This window comes from Jaculus jaculus, chromosome X (assembly GCF_020740685.1).
Source record: "Jaculus jaculus isolate mJacJac1 chromosome X, mJacJac1.mat.Y.cur, whole genome shotgun sequence".
Lineage (NCBI taxonomy): Eukaryota > Metazoa > Chordata > Mammalia > Rodentia > Dipodidae > Jaculus > Jaculus jaculus.
Genome location: NC_059125.1, coordinates 119,721,758 through 119,743,610, shown reverse-complemented (window position 1 = coordinate 119,743,610; position 21,853 = coordinate 119,721,758). Strand labels below are relative to the sequence as shown.

At 40.0% G+C, this 21,853-nt stretch overlaps 1 protein-coding gene across 7 annotated transcripts in view; it reads left to right on the top strand.

The window, feature by feature from the left end:
• Positions 1-21,853, top strand: part of Thoc2 (THO complex 2) — a 149,242-nt gene that overhangs the window by 26,381 nt on the left and 101,008 nt on the right. For all 7 annotated transcript variants that reach the window (XM_045140072.1, XM_045140071.1, XM_045140069.1 and 4 more), the window contains 5 exons: positions 3,351-3,442; positions 8,543-8,594; positions 13,636-13,706; positions 14,872-14,993; positions 15,463-15,596. In XM_045140072.1, coding sequence (XP_044996007.1) covers positions 3,351-3,442; positions 8,543-8,594; positions 13,636-13,706; positions 14,872-14,993; positions 15,463-15,596 — 471 coding nt within the window. The remainder of the gene's footprint in view (positions 1-3,350; positions 3,443-8,542; positions 8,595-13,635; positions 13,707-14,871; positions 14,994-15,462; positions 15,597-21,853) is intronic.

Below are 21,853 nucleotides of genomic sequence, written 5' to 3'. Positions count from 1 at the left end.
TTTATTCATTTATTTGACAGAGAGAAAGAGCAAAAGAGAGAAAGAGAGAGAAGGGGTACCAGAGCCTCCAGCCACTGCAAACGAACTCCAGATGCATGTACCCTCTTGTGCATCTGGCTAACGTGGGTCCTGAGGAATCGAACCTGGGTCCTTGGACTTTGCAGGCAAATGCCTTAACCACTAAACTATCTCTCCAGCCCTGAAAAAGTATTTTAATTGGCTGCAAGGAAATTAACATAGTTTGATTTTTATTATATTCCTGTTTTGGGACTTGTAGTCATATCAAGAAAGAATTCTTTTAAAATATTTTTATTTATTTGAGAGAGGGAGAGAGATACAGAAATAGGCAGGGAGAGAAAGAGAGAGAATGGCCATGCCAGGGCCTCCAGCCACTGCAAATGAGCTCCAGATGTGTGCATCCCCTTATGTATCTGGCTTACATGGGTCCTGGGGAATCGAACCTGGGTCCTTTGGTTTTGTAGGCAAGTGCTTTAACCACTAAGCCATCTGTCCAGCCCAAGAAAGAAAATTTGACTTCCTTCAAAAGGGGATTTTTTTCAAAAGGGGTTTTGCTTTTTTATTTATTGGAAGTTAGAGGGATGGGACAGAATCTCCTGTAGCCAGGCTGACCTCAATTATTTTTTGAGGGTTGGGAGATGGCTTAGTGGTTAAGGTGCTTGCCTAGAAAGCCAAAGGACCTTGGTTTGATTCTTCCGGAACCATGTAAGCCAGATGCACAAGGTGGTGCATGTGTCTGGAGTTCGTTTGCAGTGGCTCGAGGCCCTGGTGCGCCCTCTCCTCCCTCCCTATGTTTTTCTCTCAAATAAATGAATAAAAAAAATGCTAAAACTTTTTTGAAGCATAAAGAAAAATGCTTTTATTCATTTCTTAAGTATCCACATTAATAAAATCCCATAATTCATGTGTAATATCCTGACAATATTTGAGAGTTACACAATGAATATTACTGTATTAAAGGATAAGTCAAACATCAAATGACCTAACATTGTGAGAAATGCTACTCAATCTTTTCTACTTTATTGATCTAGGCATATGAACATATGCCTGGAAACAAAAGATAGAATCTTACAATATTTTCACAGTGATAATAAATTAATTTTCTCACCATGAATGAAGTAGCTCACCTAGCTTCTGCTAATAACACAAAAAGGGGCAGTTCCTACGTCATGATTGTTAGGGTGGTTCTCTCCTCTGTGGTGCTGTCCCAACTTCTTATGGGGTTGGGAGTAGATGGCCTCAAATTTTTATATAGCCAAGTATGGCTTTAACTTTCTGATCCTTCCCAGCTAGCCTTCAGAGAGTTGGCTGGGAGCACACATGCATTCCTCCACTCCTGAATTTTGTTTGTTTTGGAATACATTTACTCTGAGCTTTTTAAAAAATATTTTATTTTTATATATTTATTAGAGAGAGAGAGAAATAGAGAGGGAAAGAGGCAGGTAAGAGAATAGGTGTGCCAGGGCATCCTGCCACTGCAAAGGAACTCCAGATGTGTGGAGTACTTTGTGCATCTGGCTTACGTGGGTCATGGGGAAATAAACCTGGGTCCTTTGGCTTTGTAGGCAAGACCCTTAACCCTAAGCCATCTCTTCAGCTCTCCTTTGAGCTTTTATTTTTTAAACTTTATTTTTATTTATTTATTTGAGAGAGAGAAAGAGGCAGAAAGAGGGAGAGAGAATGGGTGTGCCAGGGCGTCCAGCACTGCAAACAAGCTGTAGATGCATGAGCTCCCTTGTGCATCTGACTTACATGTGTCCTGGGGAATTGAACTGATGTCCTTTGGCTTTGCAGGCAAAAATCATTAACCGCTAAGCCACCTCTCCAGCCTTGAACTTTTATATTTTAACCTTTTTAAAAAAAATGTATTTGTTTGAGAGAGAGAGGGAAAGAGGCAAATAGAGAACGAACGGGCGTGCCAGGGCCTTAGCCACTGATATCAAACTCTAGATGCATGTGCCACCTTTTGCATCTGGTTTACATGGGTCCTGGGGAAACTCAACTGGGTCCTTTGGCTTTACAGGCAAGTGCCTTAATTGACTAGTCTCCAACTTGACATGTAGTCAAAGATAACCTTGAACTTCATATCTTCTACCTCCAAAGTGCTTAGCTAATAGGCATGCACCACCAAGCTTGGTATTTATGTGGTGCTGGGGATTGAACCTGGGGTGTTGTGCATGGTAGGCAGGCACTCTACCAACAAGGCTGCTTGCTTGCTTTCTTCTTTCTTTCTTTCTTTCTTTCTTTCTTTCTTTCTTTCTTTCTTTCTTTCTTTCTTTCTTTCTTTCTTTCTTTCTTTCTTTCTTTCTCTTTTTTTGGTTTTTTGAGGTAGGGTTTCACTCTAGCCCAGGCTGATGTGGAATTCACTATGTAGTCTCAGTGTGGCCTCAAACTCATGGTGATCCTTGCACCTATGCTTCCGGAGTGCTGGGATTAAAGGCATGCACCACCATGCCTGGCTCTAGCTTTTCTTTTTTAAAGAGAGAGAGAGAGAGAAAATGAGAATATATTGGTGTGCCAGGGACTAGAGCTATTGCAGTTGAACTCCAACTGCGTGCATCACCTTGTGTGCATGTGTCACTTTGTGTGTCTGGCCTATATGGGTTCTGGAGAGTTGAGCATGAGTCCTTAGGCTTCGCAGGCAAGCACTTTAACTGCTAAGCCATCTCTCTAGCCCTGTTTTCCTACTTTTAAAGGTTGGAAGGAGATAGTTAATTTAGATTTGGGGAAGAAATTTCTGTCCTAATGAAGCAGCAGGATGTTGATAAAACTGACTCAGGCTTACTGTCTTCCTTACTTGGTACTGTGGTCCTGAGACTGAATTGAGTATAGCCTGAATATATTTAGAAAAGTCTGTGAAGTTGTAAGGAAAATGGTTACTTTTGTCTCTACTTGTTGGAGTACTGTACAGTCTTTAAAAATCATTATGGAATTTTAGGAACATGGGAAAAATGCTGTAAGTGTTTAGAGTGCTGGAGAGATGGTTCAATGGTTAAGGCACTTGCCTGCAGAGCCTAATGACCCGAGTTCAGTTTCCCAGGACACACACAAAAGCCAGATGTACAAAGTGGCACATGTGTCTAGAGTTCCTTTGCAGAGGTGGGAGGCCCTGCTGCTCCAGTTTCCGTCTGTCTGCTTTTCGATCTCTCTCTGCTTGAAAATCAATAAGTAATAGTTAAAAAAAGTTAAAAAGTGTTTGGGGGCCTAGTATGGTGTACAAACTTTAGAAGTATTGTTTTCTTTTATTAGTGTTGCTTGGAATAATTCTCAGAAGTAAGGCATTAAATTTTCCTTCTGAGACTGCCTTTACAATGTTTTTTTATGTTCCACAGATTTCCAACAAGCTCTCTATGAGTTGTCATATCATGTCATTAAAGGAAATTTAAAGCATGAACAGGCATCTAGTGTTCTTAATGACATCAGTGTAAGTATATATATTTATGATAGTAATTGTTGCATATCTCTTTGCTTTGGGTACAAAGATTCTTGAAGCATATAACGTAACATTTCATTAACTTGCAGTAATTGTTTTGAACTAATATTGGTAAACTATTTTGCTAGACAGGTTAGTTTAATCTTTTGGTATTTTACATAAATTAAGAAAGGTTATGTAAGTTGGGGGTGCAAAAATTGCACTGTCATGAAGTCAAAGCATTCTTTTTTTTTTTTGGTTTTGCAAGGTTAGGGTCTCACTCTGGCCCAGGCTGACCTGGAATTCACTATGGGGTCTCAGGGTGGCCTCGAACTCACGGCAATCCTCCTACCTCTGCCTCCCGAGTGCTGGGATTAAAGGCGTGCACCACCACGCCCAGCTCAAAACATTCTTAATTAAAAATTTTAGGACTGGGGAGATTGCTTATTGGTTAAATGCCTGATGGCCTGGATTCAATTCCCCCGTTCCCACGTAAAGGCAGATATGCAAAGTGGTACATGTGTTAGGAGTTCATTTGCTGAGCCAAGAGGTTGTGGTGCTCGCATGCACATCCTCCCTCCCTCTCTCTCTCTCTCTCTCTCTCTCTCTCTCTCTCTCTCTCTCTCTCTCTCTCTCTCTCATCCCTCTGTGCTTGAAAACAAATAAAATATAAAAAAAAAGTTACTCAAAATATAAAGTGGCTTAAATATTTTCTCTAAAATATAGCATAATGAATCAGTTCTGTCATTATGGTTAAAATTATAATTTTAAGATTAAGGATCAAATTATTCTAAACTGTAGTTGCATTTAAAATTTATTTATTTATTTATTTGAGAGTGACAAAGAGAAAGAGGCAGATAGAGAGATGGAGAATGGGTGCTCCAGGGCCTCCAGCCACTGCAAACGAACTCCAGACGCGTGTGCCCTCTTGTGCATCTGGCTACGTGGGTCCTGGGGAACCGAGCCTCGAATCGGGATCCTTGGGCTTCATAGGCAAGCACTTAACCCCTAAGCCATCTGTTCAGTCCTGTAGTTGAATTTTTATCTACTTTTCTGTTTTAAGAAAATGCATTTTAAGTGGCTTATTCCTTTTCATTGCCATTTATTGGAGAATTTATGCTAGATTCATACCAAGTATTTTATTGGTGGTTTAAGATTTGAATTGGAAGATGGATTGTCAAATTGTCAAGGTATTTTTTTTTAATTTTTAAATTTTTATTAACATTTTCCATGATTATAAAAAAAAATTCCATGGTAATTCCTTCCACCCCTCCGACACTTTCCCCTCAAGGTATTTTTTTAAAAATTTTATTTATTTATTTATTTATTTGAGAGAGACAGACACAAAGAGAAAGACAGGTAGAGGGGGAGAGAGAGAATGGGTACGCCAGGGCTTCCAGCCACTGCAAACGAACTCCAGACGCGTGCACCCCCTTGTGCATTTGGCTAACGTGGGACCTGGGGAACCGAGCCTCGAACCGGGGTCCTTAAGCTTCACAGGCAAGCGCTTAACCGCTAAGCCATCTCTCCAGCCCTCAAAGTATTTTGTTTTTTTTTTTAATTTTTATTAACAATTTCCATGATTATGAAATATATCCCATGGTAATTCCCTCCCTCCCCACCCCCACACTTTCCCATTTGAAATTCCATTCTCCATCATATTACCTCCCCATCAAGGTATTTTTTGTAAGCAAGTAATTAAGCTTGAGGTTTTGCAAGTGGTATGGTATTATTGTTACTAAGCTGGTTTTAAGGCATATAAATTATTTCTCCAGCTTAGAATAGCTTTTCTTTCTTTTTTATTTTTCTGAGGTAGGGTCTCACTTTAGCTCAGGCCTTACACTTCTGCCTCCTGAGTGCTGGGATTAAAGGCATGCACCACCATGCCCGGCTTATATGATCTTTTCACTTTTCTAAAAAAAATTACTACCAGTATTGAGGTACATTTGAGCAGTAGGTATTTTATGTTTCTTTTTATTCCTAAACTGTCCCCAGCTGATGAGAGGAGCATTGGATCATGCCGAAATGGTCTATTTTTTTAAAAATATTTTATTTATTTGAGAGAGGGAGATAGAGATAGATGTAGAGAGATAGATAGAGAGAGAGAGAGAGAGAGAGAGAGGGAGGAGAGAGAATGGGCCTTCAGCTACTGCATTTGAACTCCTGATGCATGTACCAGTTTGTGCATCTGACTTATGTAGGTACTGGGGAATCGAGCCTTGAACTGGGTTCCTTAGGCTTCACAGGCAGGCAGTTAACCACTAAACCATCTCCCTAGCCCATATTCTATTTCTTTTTTTTTTAAATTTTTTATTTATTGATTTGAGAGCGACAGACACAGAGAGAAAGACAGATAGAGGGAGAGAGAGAGAATGGGCGCGCCAGGGCTTCCAGCCTCTGCAAACGAACTCCAGACGCATGCGCCCCCTTGTGCATCTGGCTAACGTGGGACCTGGGGAACCGAGCCTCGAACCGGGGTCCTTAGGCTTCACAGGCAAGCGCTTAACCGCTAAGCCATCTCTCCAGCCCCCATATTCTATTTCTTAAGCCAGTACTCCATGTTGGAAAAACTCTTACATTCATATCCCTTGTGAAACCTGACACTAAAATCTGATTGATAACTAAGGTTATCATCATTCTGTAATTGGCCTTGATAGGAATGTTTTTAAGTGTGCTTATTAAATTTGATTTTATTTATTTTTTCCATTTAGTGAAAGTAAGTCATCCAAAGAAACTTTATGTAGGTGTGCTTAGCTCATAGTTTCTGCTGTTATTTGATTACTTAATGATATCTACACATGTTGACACTATATTGTCGTTATCAAACTTCCTCATTGGAGTATGCATTGTCTATTTTCTTAGTCATAGAAATGCATTTTGTGTGTTAGAGAGATGGCTTAGAGGTTAAGGCACTTGCCTGCAGAGCCTAACAACCCAAGTTTGATTCCCCAGTCCCCATGTCAAGCCAGATGAACAAAGTGAGCGTGTATACGGCGTCTGTTTGCAGTGGCTGGAGGCCCTGGCCTGCCCATTCTCTTTGTCTCTTCTCTCTCTCCTTGCAAATGAATGAATAAATAGATAATGCTTTTAAAAAATGTATTTTTTGTGTCTCCTTGAAACTCCTGGTTTTTGCATAGATTTTTTTTTTATTCTTAAACTTTTATTTTCAAGCAGAGAAGTGAGACTGGTGGGGGGCAGGGGGTGGAGTGTAGCCGCTGCAGATGAACTTCAGATACTTGTAACACTTTGGGCACCCAGGTTTATGTGGGTTATTGGGAAATTGAACCTAGGAAACACCTTTTAACTACTGAGCCATCTTTCCAGCTCCAGTAGTAGTTACTTCCTTTTTTTTTTCAACCAATAATTACCTTTTTTTTTTTTTTTTGGTTTTTCGAGGTAGGGTTTTGCTCTAGCCCAAGCTGACCTGGAATTCATGATGTAGATGTAGTTTCATGGTGGCCTCAAGCTCAGAGATGTCCTCCTGCCTCTGCTTCCCACAGGCTGGGATTAAAGGCATGCAACACCACGCCCAGCTTAAGATTTTTTTTTTCCTGAGGTAAGGTCTTGCTGTAGCCCAGGCTTACCTGGAATTCCATATGTTGTCTTAGGGTGGCCTTGAACTCTCAGCCATCCTCCTACCTCTGCCTCCCAAGATTAAAGGCGTGTGCCACCACATCTGGCTCTGGTTTAGGATTAAAAAAAAAACAAACAAACAACTTTTAAAGTTATGATTTGTTGTGTCTGTGAGCATGTATGTATGTGCATGTAAGAGTTTATATGTGCAGTGGCAAATGTGAGGAAGTCAGAGCATAACCTCAGGGTGTTCATCCTGTTTTTCCACACAGAGACACCATCTGTCTTATTTTTTTGCTAGGAAGGTCAAACTAATTTCTGATGTGTGCTCCATTGCAAATCCAGATTTACATGGATGCTGGGTGCTGGGGTTCTGAACTCCAGTTGACAGACTTGTAGAACAAGTACCTTTAACCACTGTGCATAGATCAAGTATTGACTCAGGCATAGGTATAAGATTGGATGAAAAAAATGTATCATTATTGTTAGTTTTTCTTTAGGTGTGTATAAGATATTCTAAATTCTATTACTTTCCTCAAGTGTTTGTTAGGTTTGATTGTGGCCTTGTGATATTTATTTATTTTTATTATTGTAAAATTATTTATTTGTGTGTGTGTGTGTATTTGTCACAGAGAGGGAGAGTTAAAGAGGCAGAGAGTCCAGATTCTTGTGCTACCTTGTGCATCTGACTTATGTGGGTACTGGCAAATTGAATGTAGGTCCTTAGGATTCACATTCAAGTGCCTTAACTGCTAAGCCATCTCTCCAGCCCTGTTTTAAAAATATTTATTTGCAAGCAGAGAGAGAGAGAATGGGCATTGTTAGGGTCTCTAGCTGCTACAAATGGAACTCCAGATGCATGTGCCATTTTATGTATCTGGCTTTCTGTAGGTATTGGGTAATCAAACCCAGGTCATTAGGCTTTGCAGACAAGCACCTTAACTATTGAGTCATATCTCTAGCCTGTGATAGACATTTAAACACTTACTTTTAGCCATTTTATCAGTCTTTCTGATTCTTGGTTTTTTGACGTTGGGTCTTACTATAGCTCAGACTGACCTAGAAGTGACTGTGTATTCTCAGGGTGGCCTCAAGCTCACAGCACTCCTCCTAACCTCTGCCTCCATAGTGCTGGGATTAAAGGTATGCACCACCACACCTGGCTCTTTTTTAAAAATATATTTTATTTATTTGAGAGAGAGAGAGAGAGAAAGAGAGAATGGGCACATCAGGGCCTGTAGCTGCTGCAAATGAACTGCAGACACTTGTGCCACTTTGTGCACCTGGCTTAATGTGTGTGCTGGGAACTTGAACCGGGGTCCTTTGGTTTTGCAGGCAAGTGCCTTAACCACTTAGCTATCTCTCCAGCCCTCTTTCTGTTTTTTTTTTTTTTTTATTTATGAAACTTGATGTTTCTAATGTAAGGATGTTGGGATTTTGCTAACTTTTCATGTGACTGATAAGTAGTATTCTGAAACAGTAATACTTGTTGAGTATTTGATACTCTTGTATTTACTATAAATATATTTTTAAAATTAGGAATTTCGTGAAGATATGCCTTCTATTCTTGCTGATGTATTCTGCATATTAGGTATGTATTAAGCCTTTATTTCACCTGTAACATGAATTTGGTAAATTCATGTTCAATATTTTCTTTTAAAATCAAGGTTTTACAAATGTGCAAATATTTCTGCAAACTAGATGGATGTTATACATCAGGGAGTATAGTTTTGTAATTCAGATGTCAGAATAATTATTTTGTAAAGTAGCTTTAGAATACAGTTGAAATTTTTAAGTAATATTGTAAGTTTATATCTAAATTATAGTTAAATTAATTTCAAGTAAAAAAAGACATTTCCAGGTTGGGTGTGGTGGTGTACACCTTTAATCCCAGCACGTGGGAGGCAGAGGTAGGAGGATGGCTGTGAGTTCCAGGCCACCCTGAGACTATGTAGTGAATTCCAGTTCAGCCTGGGCTAGAGTGAGACCCTGCCTCAAAAATCATCATCATCAACAACAACAACAACAACCCACCACATTTTCTGTCATTGCCTGAGTTACTGAGATTTAAGTACCCAAACAATGCCATTCAATGAAGCTGTTCAGTGAATGTTGTCAGAATCTCATATTTGGGTATTCTGAAGATGCTTATTTTGCTTTACTTTGCCTTTACCACTAGGAAATCTCTCCAGCCCTGTCCTCTCCCCCACTCCCAGGCAGGGTCTCACTCAAGCCAAGGCTGACCTGGAATTAACTGTGTAGTCTCAGGGTGACATTGAACTCAGCAATCCTACCTCTGCTTCCCAAGTGCTGGAATTAAAGGTGTGTGCCACCATACCTGGCCTGCTTTGATTCTTCTTAATTTTATAAAGAAAGGAAAATACCTTTAGTCCCTGCATGTGGGAGGCTGAGGTAAGAAGATCATTGTGAGTTCAAGGCTATCCTGTGGTATAATAGTTCCAGGTCAACCTGGGCTATACTGAGACTCTTCCACAACAAAACAAAGACAAAACAAAACATCCCCCTAAAGGAGTATTCCTTTGATTTATGTTTATTTCTTTATTTGAGACTGAGAAAGAGAGAAAGAGAATGGGCACATCAGGGCCTCCAGCCATTGCAAACGAACTTCAGGTGCATACGCCACCTTGTGCTTCTGGCTTATGTGGGTACTGGGGAATTGAGCCTTGAACCAGGATCCTTAGGCTTCACAGGCAAGTGCTTAACTGCTAAGCCATCTCTCTAGCCCCAGATTTATATCTAATAGTAGTGTAATGCACACTTGTTTCTCTAGTTTTAGATTGTGATTAAAAATTGAGCAGTTTTGTAGGGCATAGTAGTGCATGCCTTTAATCCCAACACTCAGGAGGCAGAGTAGAAGGAATGCTGGGAGGATAAGGTCAGTCAGACTAAATAGTGAACTCCCAGTCAGCCTGGCCTAGAGTGAGACCCTACCTTAATCCCCCACATAACTAAGCAGTTTCTATATAACTGTGAACCCAATAGACAAACATTGTTATATGTTATTATTATTATTATTAAAATATTTAAAAAAGAAATAAAACTTATTTGAGAGAGAGAAAGAGGCAGACAGAGAATGGGACAGAAGAAAGAATATGGGCATACCAGGGCTTCCTGCTATCCTGGGAATGAACTCTAGGTGTATGTACCACTTTGTGCATCTGGCTTCATGTGGGTACTTTGGAAATGAACTCTGGTCTTTATGCTTTGCAGGAAAGTTCCTTGACAACTAAGCAATCTCTCCAGCCCCCTATTTAGTCCATTTTTTCCTTTTTTTATGAGTTCGAGTCTTACTCTAGTCCAGGCTGACCTGGAATTCACTATGGAGTCTCAGGCTGGCCTTGAACATCTAGCAGTCCTCCTACCTCTGCCTCCCAAGTGCTGGGATTAAAGGTGTGCGCCAACACGCCCGGCTCTTTTGGCTTTTTGAGGTAGGCTCTTGCTCTAGCTCCGGCTGACCTGGAATTAATCTCAGGTGGGCCATAGACTAAAAGCTGTCTTTCTACATCTGCCTCTTAAGTGCTGGGATTAAAAGCATGTGCCACCACATCCGGATTTTAACCTGACTGCTTAGGCTTTAAAGGCAAGTGTCTAAGCCATCTCACCAGCCCTAGAATACCATTCTTTTTTTAAAACATTTTTTTGAAGTAAAGTTTTTTTAAGTTTATTTTTATTTATTTGAGAGCAAGGGGGGAGAGAGAAAGATAGAGACTGGGTACGCCAGGGCCTTCAGCCTCTGCAAACGAATTCCAGACATATGTGCTATCATGTGCATCTGGTTTATGTGCGTCCTAGGGAATCAAACATAGGTCCTTGGGCTTTGCAGACAAACACTTTCACTTTTTTTTCTCAATTTTTATTAACATTTTCCATGATTATAAAGAGTATCCCATGGTAATACCCTCCCTCCCCCCCACTTTCCCTTTGAAATTGCATTCTCCATCATATCCCCTCTCCCCATCTTAATCAGTCTCTCTTTTATTTTGATGTCATGGTCTTTTCCTCCTCTCATGATGGTCTTGTATAGGTGGTGTCAGGCACTGTGAGGTCATGGACATCCAGGCCATTTTGTGTCTGGAGGGAGCACGTTGTAAGGAGTCTTACCCTTCTTTTGGCTCTTTTTTCCGCCACCTTTTCCGCATTAGACCCTGAGCCTTGGAAGGTGTGATTGAGATGTTACTCAGTACTCCAGTCACTTCTTTCCAGCACTATGATACCTTCTGAGTCATCCCAAAGTCACTGCCATATGAAAAGAGAAGATTCTCTACCCAAAGTGAAAGTAGTATTAATATATGGGTATAAATATTAAGAGAAGTGCTTACTGGGCAGTTCAATAAGCATAGTATATGCATTTTTCCAGACATCAGCAGATGTTAAACTCCTAGGGCTTATGATTACCCCTGTTTTAAGTTTTCAGTATCAGGGATGTATTTTCCCCCCCATGGAGTGGGCCTCCAATCCACTTGGAGGGCAGTTGGTTTCTACCATGACAGATGTGCCACTATTGCCCCCGTTGGCTCATTTGGGCTGGCTGGCCAATTGTAAGGCTTGCTGTGTCCACTGTTGAGTATCTTCACTGGTGGTATCTCTTTCTCCCGTTGAACTACATGTAGAATGGCTTTTTCCAGCTTTCTGTCAGCTGGTCTACATGGAGGAGGTTATCAGCTCAGTTCCAGCAGGATGTCTCAGTGGCCTTGCAGCCCAAGTATGTGGAGTCTTCAGCAGTAGGGTCTTAACCATTGATTCCTGGTGGGAAACCAAGGGTCTTGGCAATGGCCTGTAATGTTTTGGGGGCATCAGGGGCCTCCCTGAAATGCTTTAACTTTTAATCCATCTCTTCAGCTTCTAGAATGCCACTCTTGAAAAGAGAATTTCCTTCACTTGCCCCTTTACCTATCCCTACTCTTGTCAGAAAACAGCAATACCAACTACAATGATCCAAGTGTGATTCCAAATAAAGAATGGGAAGTAGGACTAACAATGTAAGCTATCTCTAATGATGACGATGATGTTACTAACCACATTAATAATGATGTAGCATCTGCTTTGGGACCATGGTCCATGTTTTATGTATCATGACAGGCATTTCATTTTATTTTAATCTTAACTGTTGTAAGGTAAATGTGCAGATTAGGCAAGTTAAGATTCAGACAACATTTTATTTATTTAATTTATTTATTTGAGACAGAAGGAGAGAGAGATATTGAAAGTGAGAATGGGTGTGCCAGGGCCTCCAGCCACTGAAAATGAACTCCAGTTCCATGTGCCACCATGTACCTGGTTTACTTGGGACCTGGAGAATCCAATCTGGGTCCTTAGGTTTTGCAAGCATATGCCTTAACTGCTAAACCATCTCTCCAGGCCTGTTTTATATTTTTATGTATTTATTTGCAAGCTGAGTGATGGAGGATGGGCATGTCAGGGCCTCTTGCCACTGCAGACAACCTGCAGGTGCATCTGCTACTTTGGCCATGTGGATTTATGTGGGTATTGGGGAGTTAAATCTTGTCTGGCAAGACTTGTAAGCAAGTGTCTTTATCCACTGAACCTTCTTGCTAGCTCATATCATTTTTTTAAAGTTAAAAAAAATATTTATTTGAGAGAGACAGAATGGGTTTGACTGGGCCTCTAGTCACTGCAAAGGAACTCCAGAGGCATGCCACACTTTGTGCATCTGGCTTATGTGTGTACTGGGGAGTCAAACCTTGGTCCTTAGGCTTGCAAGCAAGTGCCTTAACTACTAATCCATCTGTCCAGCCCTCAGTTCACCTTTCAAACTAAGAAATGAGTCTCTTTCTTAGCATCTCGTAACAAGTGGTCTTTTGAAATTTTTTAGACTACTTTACTTTTTGTAAACAGTCCATTTTCTTTTTTTTTTTTTGACTTATTGAGGTAGGGTCTTAGTCTAGCCCAGGCTGACCAGGAACTCATTCTGTAGTCTCAGGCTTGCCCCCGACTCACAGTGATCTTCTTACTTTTGCCTCCCAAGTGATAGCATTAAAGGCATGCACCATCACACCAGGCTAAAGTTTATTTTAATTGATTTTATTAATTTATTTATTTTGGTTTTTCAAAGTAGGGTGTCTCTCTAGCTCAGGCTGACCTAGAATTCACTATGTAGCCTCAGGGTGGCCTTGAACTCATGGTCATCCTCCTACCTCTGCCTCCAAAATGCTGGGATTAGAAGTGTGGGCCACCACGCCCATCTTTTTATGTTTTTAGACAGGGGTTGCCATGTAGTTGGGGCTGACCTCTAGTCCAGGCTGGCTGTGAAATTGTGGTGATCCTTCTGCTTCTGCCTCCTGGATACTGGGATTACAGGTGTGCTCTACCATGCCTAGCCCAGAAAGGGACATTTTATAATGAGCTAGTTTTGTTGGGCTGCACACCTTCAATCCCAGGAGTCAAGAGACTAAGGTAGGAGGATTGCTGTGAATTTGAGGCCAGTTTGAGCTATATAGAGTGAGTTCTAGCCAGGGTCTAGAGTGAGACCCTGGCTTGGAAAATCCAAAACCAAAAATAAATAAAAAAATCTATAGCTTGTTTTAAAGAAGATATTTTTGTCTGACAGTTTAGAAAAATAAAATTTTATTCTCTCTTTTTCATCATTTTAGATATTGAGACAAATTGTTTAGAAGAAAAAAGCAAGAGAGACTATTTTACACAATTGGTATTAGCATGTTTGGTAAGTTTTAAGATATACTTTCCCTTCTTAAATTTTGCATTGAATAATTACAATCATTAATAGAGGAAGATACTGACTTCAGTTGACTTCTTGATAAGATTAGATTTGGGTTTTGAAATACAGTGCTTTTTTGAAATTAGGTATGCTATTTCTATGAAATAATCTTGTTACCAAATCACTTTATGCATATAAAAGCCTTCAGTGATTTTCTTTACCTAGTAGGTTCCTAACATAATAAAAGGTAAATATCTATAAAGTAAGTAGATAGTTCTTAAACTTATTATTATGTTGGTTTTTTTGAGGCAGGGTCTCGCTCTAGCCCAGGCTGACCTGGAATTCACTATGTAGTCTCAGGGTGGCCTCAAACTCTTGGTGATCTTCCTACCTCTGCCTCCTACGTGATGGGATTAAAGGCATGTGCCACCATGCCCTGCTAAACTTATTTTTTCATAAACAATTTTATTTTTTCATAGCTAGGAGAGAATGTTGAAGATGGTTTAAAATAAATAGAAATTGGGCTGATATGGCTCAGTTGGTAGAGTACTTGTTTAACATGTATGAAACCTTGGGTTCTATCTAGTACCACACAAACTGGGTGTGGTAGTGAATGCCTATTATCCTACTACTTGGGAGTAGGAAGAGCAGAAGTTCAAGGTCATATTGACCTATACTTAGGAGGCCAGCCAGGGCTACTTTTCTCAAAGTAAAAGAATAACTAAAACATGAAAATAAAAAAAATAGGAGTCATAAATATTGTCTAATAAATCATTTTATTTTCCTAACTTTATAACCAAGTAAAAATACAAGGTCTGACACTTGGAAGAATATCTTTGTTTTTGTTGTATTACAGTTTGATTTACAGTAGAGATACTAGAAGACTGGAATATGCATTAAGTGAAATTTCAGTTAAGACAGACTCAGTGAAAATTTCATCTGTAGTTCTTAACTCTTGTAGGCTGTGTATAGCAAGCATATGATTTGAAGTGAATTTTCAAAAGAGTTGTATATTACATATTTCAGTGTTTGGAGTACTATTTTGTTAAGTTGACTTCTAAACATAGAGATAACATGATTTGTCTTCTTATTTGGGGAAGATTATATTTAAGATTGTGAATGTACACTTGGAATGCTAAAGAATAAATGGTCTTTAATGTTTCAAATGCAGTATTTAGTTTCTGACACAGTTCTAAAGGAACGCCTGGATCCAGAAACATTGGAATCATTAGGGCTTATCAAACAATCACAGCAGTTCAATCAAAAATCAGTGAAAATCAAGACGAAACTCTTGTAAGTACATATAGCTTATGTTACAGAGCAAATAGCTAAATATATATATTTTTAATTGCTCATTTTGAATACTAGCCACTTCTACAGGCACTTTGAAGGCTATGTTTATTTGTATGGGTCTTTTTTTTTGTTTACTTGTTTTTGTGTTCTAAAGTATTCTGAAATTATTGGGTTGCTGGTGAACTTTACTCGTGTGTGCCAATTTTGTGCATATTTGAAGTTAACATTCAATCCTTTTATTATTTGCCTTCAATAGTTTGTAACTGTGGCTCTTCTCCTAGAGCATATTCCTGTTGGTGATGGGAATACTGACATGTTGTCCTTGGTACATTAAGGTTCTTATGAACTGTCATTGGTCATCTTAAGTTCAAGAGTCATTCTCATGATTGTTTTAAGCCAGTGAGGTGACATTACATTGTGTAAACTTGTTAGTTGAAATTAACTTAATCTTAATGCTGTTTGATTTCAGTTATAAGCAGCAAAAATTCAATTTGTTAAGAGAAGAGAATGAAGGTTATGCCAAGCTGATTGCTGAATTGGGGCAAGACTTATCTGGAACTATTACTAGTGATTTAATCCTAGAAAATATCAAATCTTTAATAGGTAAGCCATACGTATATCTCTATACTATATATTATTAAGATAACAAACATTTTTAACTTGCAGAATACACATAAAGATAAAATTAGTAGTTACATAAAGTTATGAAGGCTGGGTATGGTGGCATACATCTGTAATCCCAGCACTAGGGACCTAGAGCCAGGAGGATCAAGAGTCAATAGTCATCCTCATCTACTTAATAGGTTAGAGGACAGCTGTGGCTATATGAGACCCCGTTTCAGAGAAACAAGCAAACAAACAAACAAAAAAACAGAGTTCTAGCTTGTACTTCTGGTATATTTTCAGTAATTATAAAATTCAAAATATTTATGAAAATGTTTTTTTTTTTGTCACTGTTACCTCTGTTTCAGACCTATCCTGTTTTCTAATATTTATCATTAAATTTTAAGCATTTGTTAATCCTTTTTAAGAAGGACAGGAAACAATGTGGACATGTTAGCAAATGTTCAGCAAACTCTTGAATCTTGGTGATATACAGTTCTTTTGAACGTTAAACAATTCTTTTACAAGGGTCTTTGCTACACATTTTATTTTATCTTTACAATAACCTCTGAAATAAGTAGCAGGATGCTGCATATTTTCTCTATCTTCAATAGCATTTCTGTTACACTGGTCTTCATTTGCACTGGGCATTTGTAGAAAATAGTTGACTTTTGTAGACAGGAGGAATGGGTGGTAGAAAAATAGGATAATCCATATTTCCTAGGGCTGGAAAGAATTTCTGCTACAGTTTAGTGTTGTGTTAGCCAGTGAAGATTTTGTAACAGTGCAGCTTGAGATTTTGTGATCTGTAAAGAAGTCTTATTTCCTGCCTCATTGTTTATGCCTTATCTTTTTTTTTTTTTAATTTTGTTTTTTTGAGGTAGGGTCTCTACCTCAGGCTGACCTGGTAATTCACTATGGAGTCTCAGGGTGGCCTCAAACTCACGGAAATCCTCCTACCTCTGCCTCCTGAGAGCTGGGATTAAAAGCGTGCACCACCATGCCAGGCTCTTTATACCTTATCTTTAACTTCTCAGTTGTTTGGTTTTAGATTTTTTTTCTTAAGAGCAACATTTTTTGCATGTTTTTAATATTTTATTTTTCTTCATTTGAGAGATAGAAAAAGAGGGAGAATGGGTGCAACTGGGCCTCTAAGCCACTGCAAAGGAACATCAGGTGCATGTGCCACCATGTGCAGCTAGCTTACATGGGTTCTGGGGAATCGAACCTGGGTCCTTAGGCTTTGTAGGCAAGTGCCTTAACTGCCAAGCCTTGTCTCTAGCTCACAGAAATAGCTTTTCTTATTTTTTAAAAAAATTATGGTTTATTTTTATTTATTTGAGAGTGACAAACAGAGAGAAAGAGGCAAATAGAGAATGGGCATGACAGGGCCTTCAGCTACTGCAAAAGAACTCCAGATGTGTGCACCCCCTTGTACATCTGGCTTATGTGGGTCCTGGGGAATCGAACCTCGAACCAGGGTCCTTAGGCTTCATAGGCAAGCACTTAACTGCTAAGCCATCTCTAGCCCCAGCTTTTTTTTTTTTTTTAAATTATTTATTTGCAAGCAGCGAATGAGAGAATAGGCATGCCAGGATCTCCAACCACTGCAAATAAACTCTAGACACATGTGTCACTTTGTGCATCTGGCTTGGGGCTTTAGGCTGCAAGCATCTTAACTGCTGAGTCATCTCTCCAAACCTGAAGTTGTTTTTGTTTTTTCCTTTGAGGTAGGGTCTTACTCTAGCTGAGGCTGACCTAGAATTCACTATGTTTTCTCAGGCTTTCCTCAAATTTACTGCAATCCTACCTCAGCCTTCCTAGTGCTGGGATTTACACCCAGATTTCTTGTTGGTTTTGGAATGTGTATGTGACTAAGAAATTACTTGTGACTGAATCCTTATTTCCTTCTTTAGTGTTTAGCATAGATACTCAAATAAAAGTATGTATTTCCGTCTTCCTTTCTTTGGTTTGGCTTTTGGTGACTCCAAGTATACAAAGTAAGGCAACATTTAGTTTAAATTGACTGTTTTCTTTGAGTCTAATTCTGCCAGCTAATGTCTTTTTTTTTTTTCTTCGAGGTAGGGTCTCACTGTAGTCCAGGTTGACCTAGAATTCACTATGTAGTCTCAGAATTGCCTTGAATGCACAGCGATTCTCCTACCTCTGCCTCCCGAGTGCTGGGATTGAAGGCGTGAGCCACCACGCCTGGCTAGCTAATGTCTTTTAATGTCTTTTTTGTTACTTCAGGCCTGTGGGATTGAACATGCCGATGAGTGAGCCTATAGGTTGCGCCACTCTTGCTTGCTCTCTGCTCTAGCAGTGACCCAGTTTAACAACCACGCTGTAAGGGTGGATTTCTTTCTTTTCTTTCTATAGCAGGCTCTATAATATTCCTGAAGTTATTTAGCTTTAGAAGGCTGTCAGTACAGGTTTATTAGAATCTCTTCCTCACATTATTATTTCCTGAAGATAGCAGTCCTTCACTATAAGAATCATGTGGCATGTAAGCTTTTCTATCACTTTTTTCTTGCTCTTTGTGATGATTGCTCGTATTAGTCACGGTTTTCTAGAAGAACATAACTGCTAGAATGAATTATTTTAAAAAGGAATTTATTGGATTAGCTTTCGGTAATCCAGTAGCAGTTGTAGGCCTGAGAATCACGGAACCTGGTAGCTGCTCAGTCCATGTGGCCAGAAGTCTCAGAAATCCTGATCCGACCCTGAAGATGGCAATGGAAGGCCTGGAGGCTTTCTGAGGAGCTGCTGGGTCTCGATCCACACGGGTCTTCAGTTGACGCTGGTCTTCAGATCACGCTGGAATTAAGCGAGCAGCTCTGGCAGCCAAGTGGGAAGAAAGAAGGGGTTCTTTTCACCCAGAGGTTCCTTATATGAAGTCCCCCTCTGAGCAGGGCTGCCCACTCTGGGGGAAAGACTTTCTCCTTCAATTAATCCTTCCTGGAAGCAACCTCAGAGACCCACCCGAAAGGGATTTCTGTAGATTACTAAATAGATCAAGTTGACAACACCTTAAATATCATACCTCTCCTTCTTTTTCCCTGTCTCTCTGGTCCTTGTGAGTTTATACCTTTTTATTCCTTTGTTATTTTGAGAACATTTCAAAGGAGCTTTCTTGAAGGTACACTTTTATATAACTGAGTATAATGTACATTACTTCAGCTTTGCTGTCATAAGAGAATAGGGTATTTATACAACAGTCGCTGCTGAAAGTGAGTGGCCTTCATGGACTTTACATAGTTGTGAACCATTGGCTTTAGGCTGCCTCTGTATTCTAACCCATGAAGTATGTATGCTGTGAAGCAAAGTAGACCAGATGCACTTAAATATCACCTTCTCAAGGCTTCCATAGTCTTCCTGTTGGTCTTCCTTGTCAATTTCTGGTTCTTTTTCTTTTTAGTACTTAGCACCATTAGTAAAGCACAATTGGCCCTCTAGGTCCACAGGTTTAGCCAACTGTGGGTTGAAAATAATTCAGTTGATTGGACTGCATGTGTGCTAAACATGTGCAGACCTTGGTCCTTGTCATGACTTCCTAAAAATACAGTATAACAATTTACATAATATTTACATTGTCTTAGATTTAATAAATAGACTAGACATGACTTACAGTATACATGAGATACACTTGAGGTATATGAATATACTGTGTTATATGTATTTATATTTTTAAATACTTATTTATTTATGTATGTATTTGAGAGCAACAGACAGAGAGAAAAAGAGGCAGAGAGAGAGAATGGGCGCGCCAGGGCCTCCAGCCACTGCAAACGAACTCCAGACGCCTGCGCCCCTTGTGCGTCTGGCTAACGTGGGTCCTGGGGAATTGAGCCTTGAACCGGGGTCCTTAGGCTTCGCAGGAAAGTGCTTAACCGCTAAGCCATCTCTCCAGGCCCACTGTGTTATATTTTATCTTTACATTGTCTTTTACATTTTATGTAAAGGATTTGAGCATGTTGATTTTGGTGTTTTTTTGATTTCCTCTTTGACTTCTTTGAGCATATTTATAATCATTCTTTTGAAATCATTCTCAGGCATTTCCTCTAACTCATTCTCACTGGAGGTCATTTCTGATGCATTAATACTTTTTGGTGGATTTATATTGTCTTGATATTTGGTGTTTCTTATGTTATAATGTATATATTTTTGTATCATGGATTATTTAATGATTGGATTTTCCAGTTAGCTGGGTATTATGAGATGTATCAATCAATCTGATAATATATATCTTCAGGATAGGAGCTTAAGGTGCTAGGTGTGGCTCTCAAGGCTCTCAGAGTATCTATAAAAGTGACCCTAGGTGTTGGGTTTGCCTGCTATGAGAGTATTCAAGTAGTTTGAGTGGAACAAAATACAGGCAGATTCTAAAATTTAACTAAACAATGTACACTTTCAAAGAAAAATAACACAGAGTATTTATGCAAGAGTAGATATTACGACAAGCAGATCCTCAAACAGTATTACTGTCCCTTAGGGTGTGTGGTGCCCCACACCCTTAATCCTGTCAACAAGAAGGTTAAGATTTCTGGTCTGTTGAGGGATCCAGGTCAGCTTGAGACCAAGTGAGACCCTTCCCTAATATACAACAAAAGAGGAAGCAAAGCCACTGTAAATCAAGAAGCAACAAATAACGAGCCCAAAATACAGCTTTATTTTTTTGGCTTTTCAAGATAGGGTCTCACGTTAGCTCAGGCTGACCTGGAATTCTCTATGTAGTTTCAGGGTGGCCTTGAACTCACAGTGATCCTCCTACCTCTGCCTCCCGAGTGCTGGGATTAAAGGCATGTGCCACCATGCCCGGCAAAATACAGCTTATTTAGGAATGGCAAATCTGACCATCCACCAGATTTCACATATAATTTATCCTGATATGGAAAGTGCAATTAGCACTTCCGGTTCAGGCCTATATACCAGGCTTATTTGGTGGATATTAACCTGGTATAATCCCAGTTACTTTTTGGGATGATTTTGGTCTCAGTTATACTGCGTTCCTGCTTGGGTCTCTCTTAGGTGCACTGTAGGTTCAAGTAGGCTGGCTGGGTTGTTGGATTGCTGCGCTCCTCTGGTCGCTGGTGCTAGGTGCTGTGAGCTCCCTTTCCCAGGTCTCTGGTGCTTGCTGGCCCTTGCAATGGTGGTGGGGAGGGGAGGCTATGGATGGTGGCTCTAGTTCTTGCTGTTCCATGTGATCCTTTACCTCTTGATCTGCTCCTCTGTTGTTCACTGCCTTTCTCCCTTCTAGTTTCTTGAGTTTGTGAAGAGCTCCAGTGTGAGTGGAAAATCCCCTCACCTGGATTTTGCTGTGGCTCAAGCACAGCCTGGCAGCTGTGGCCCTGCGGACCTGGTACCACTGCTGCTAGAGCCAGTTCTGCCTGCCTATATGGGCCCTGGATGCTCTGGATCTCTCCTACTTCTCTGCTGCCGTTTTAATTTCTTATACACTTCACTTTTTATTAGAAGAATGTATTTTGCAGGTGTTTTTTTTTCTCCCCTAGGCTGCTTTGGGGTGGCTCCTACACTGCCATCTTAACTGGAAGTCTTGGTGTTTTTTTGAGGTAGGGTCTCACTCTAGCTGAGGCTGACCTGGAATTCACTATGTAGTCTCAGGGTGGCCTTGAACTCATGGTGATTCTCCTACTTCTGCCTCTTGAGTCCTGGGGTTAAAGATGTGCACCACCAAGCCCAATTTTTTTTTTTTTTTGATGGTTTTCTGAGGTAGGGTCTTACTCTAGCCCAGGCTGACCTGGAATTCACTATGTAGTCTCAGAGTGGCCTCGATCTCATGGTGATCCTCCTACCTCTGCCTCCTGAGTGCTGGGATTAAAGGCGTGTGCTACCATGCCCGGCTTATTTTGGTATTTTTAAGGCAACCTGGGAACAACCTTTCTCCAATATTGAAGGACGACTATACTATTTGTTCTATATTCCCACCCACTTCACTATGTGGTCTTTGAGGAAATTTTTTTGTTGTTGTTGTTGTTCCTCACTTTGCCTAGGACTTTATTTGCACTGCCTAGTAAGTACTAATAAATCAGTACTGGGTGTCAAATGAATGACCTCCTTTTTTCAAGACTTCATAATGATCTTTAGCCTATTTTCTCTAACATGGAGAAATTTAGAAAGTTTATCTCCCCAGGCAGTGTTTGTTTCTTTGTGGCTAGATGATTCATCACTCCATTGGTTGTCTGATAAAGGAACTTTTCATTGATGTGGAAATTGAGGTTAAGACTTTAACTCCAATG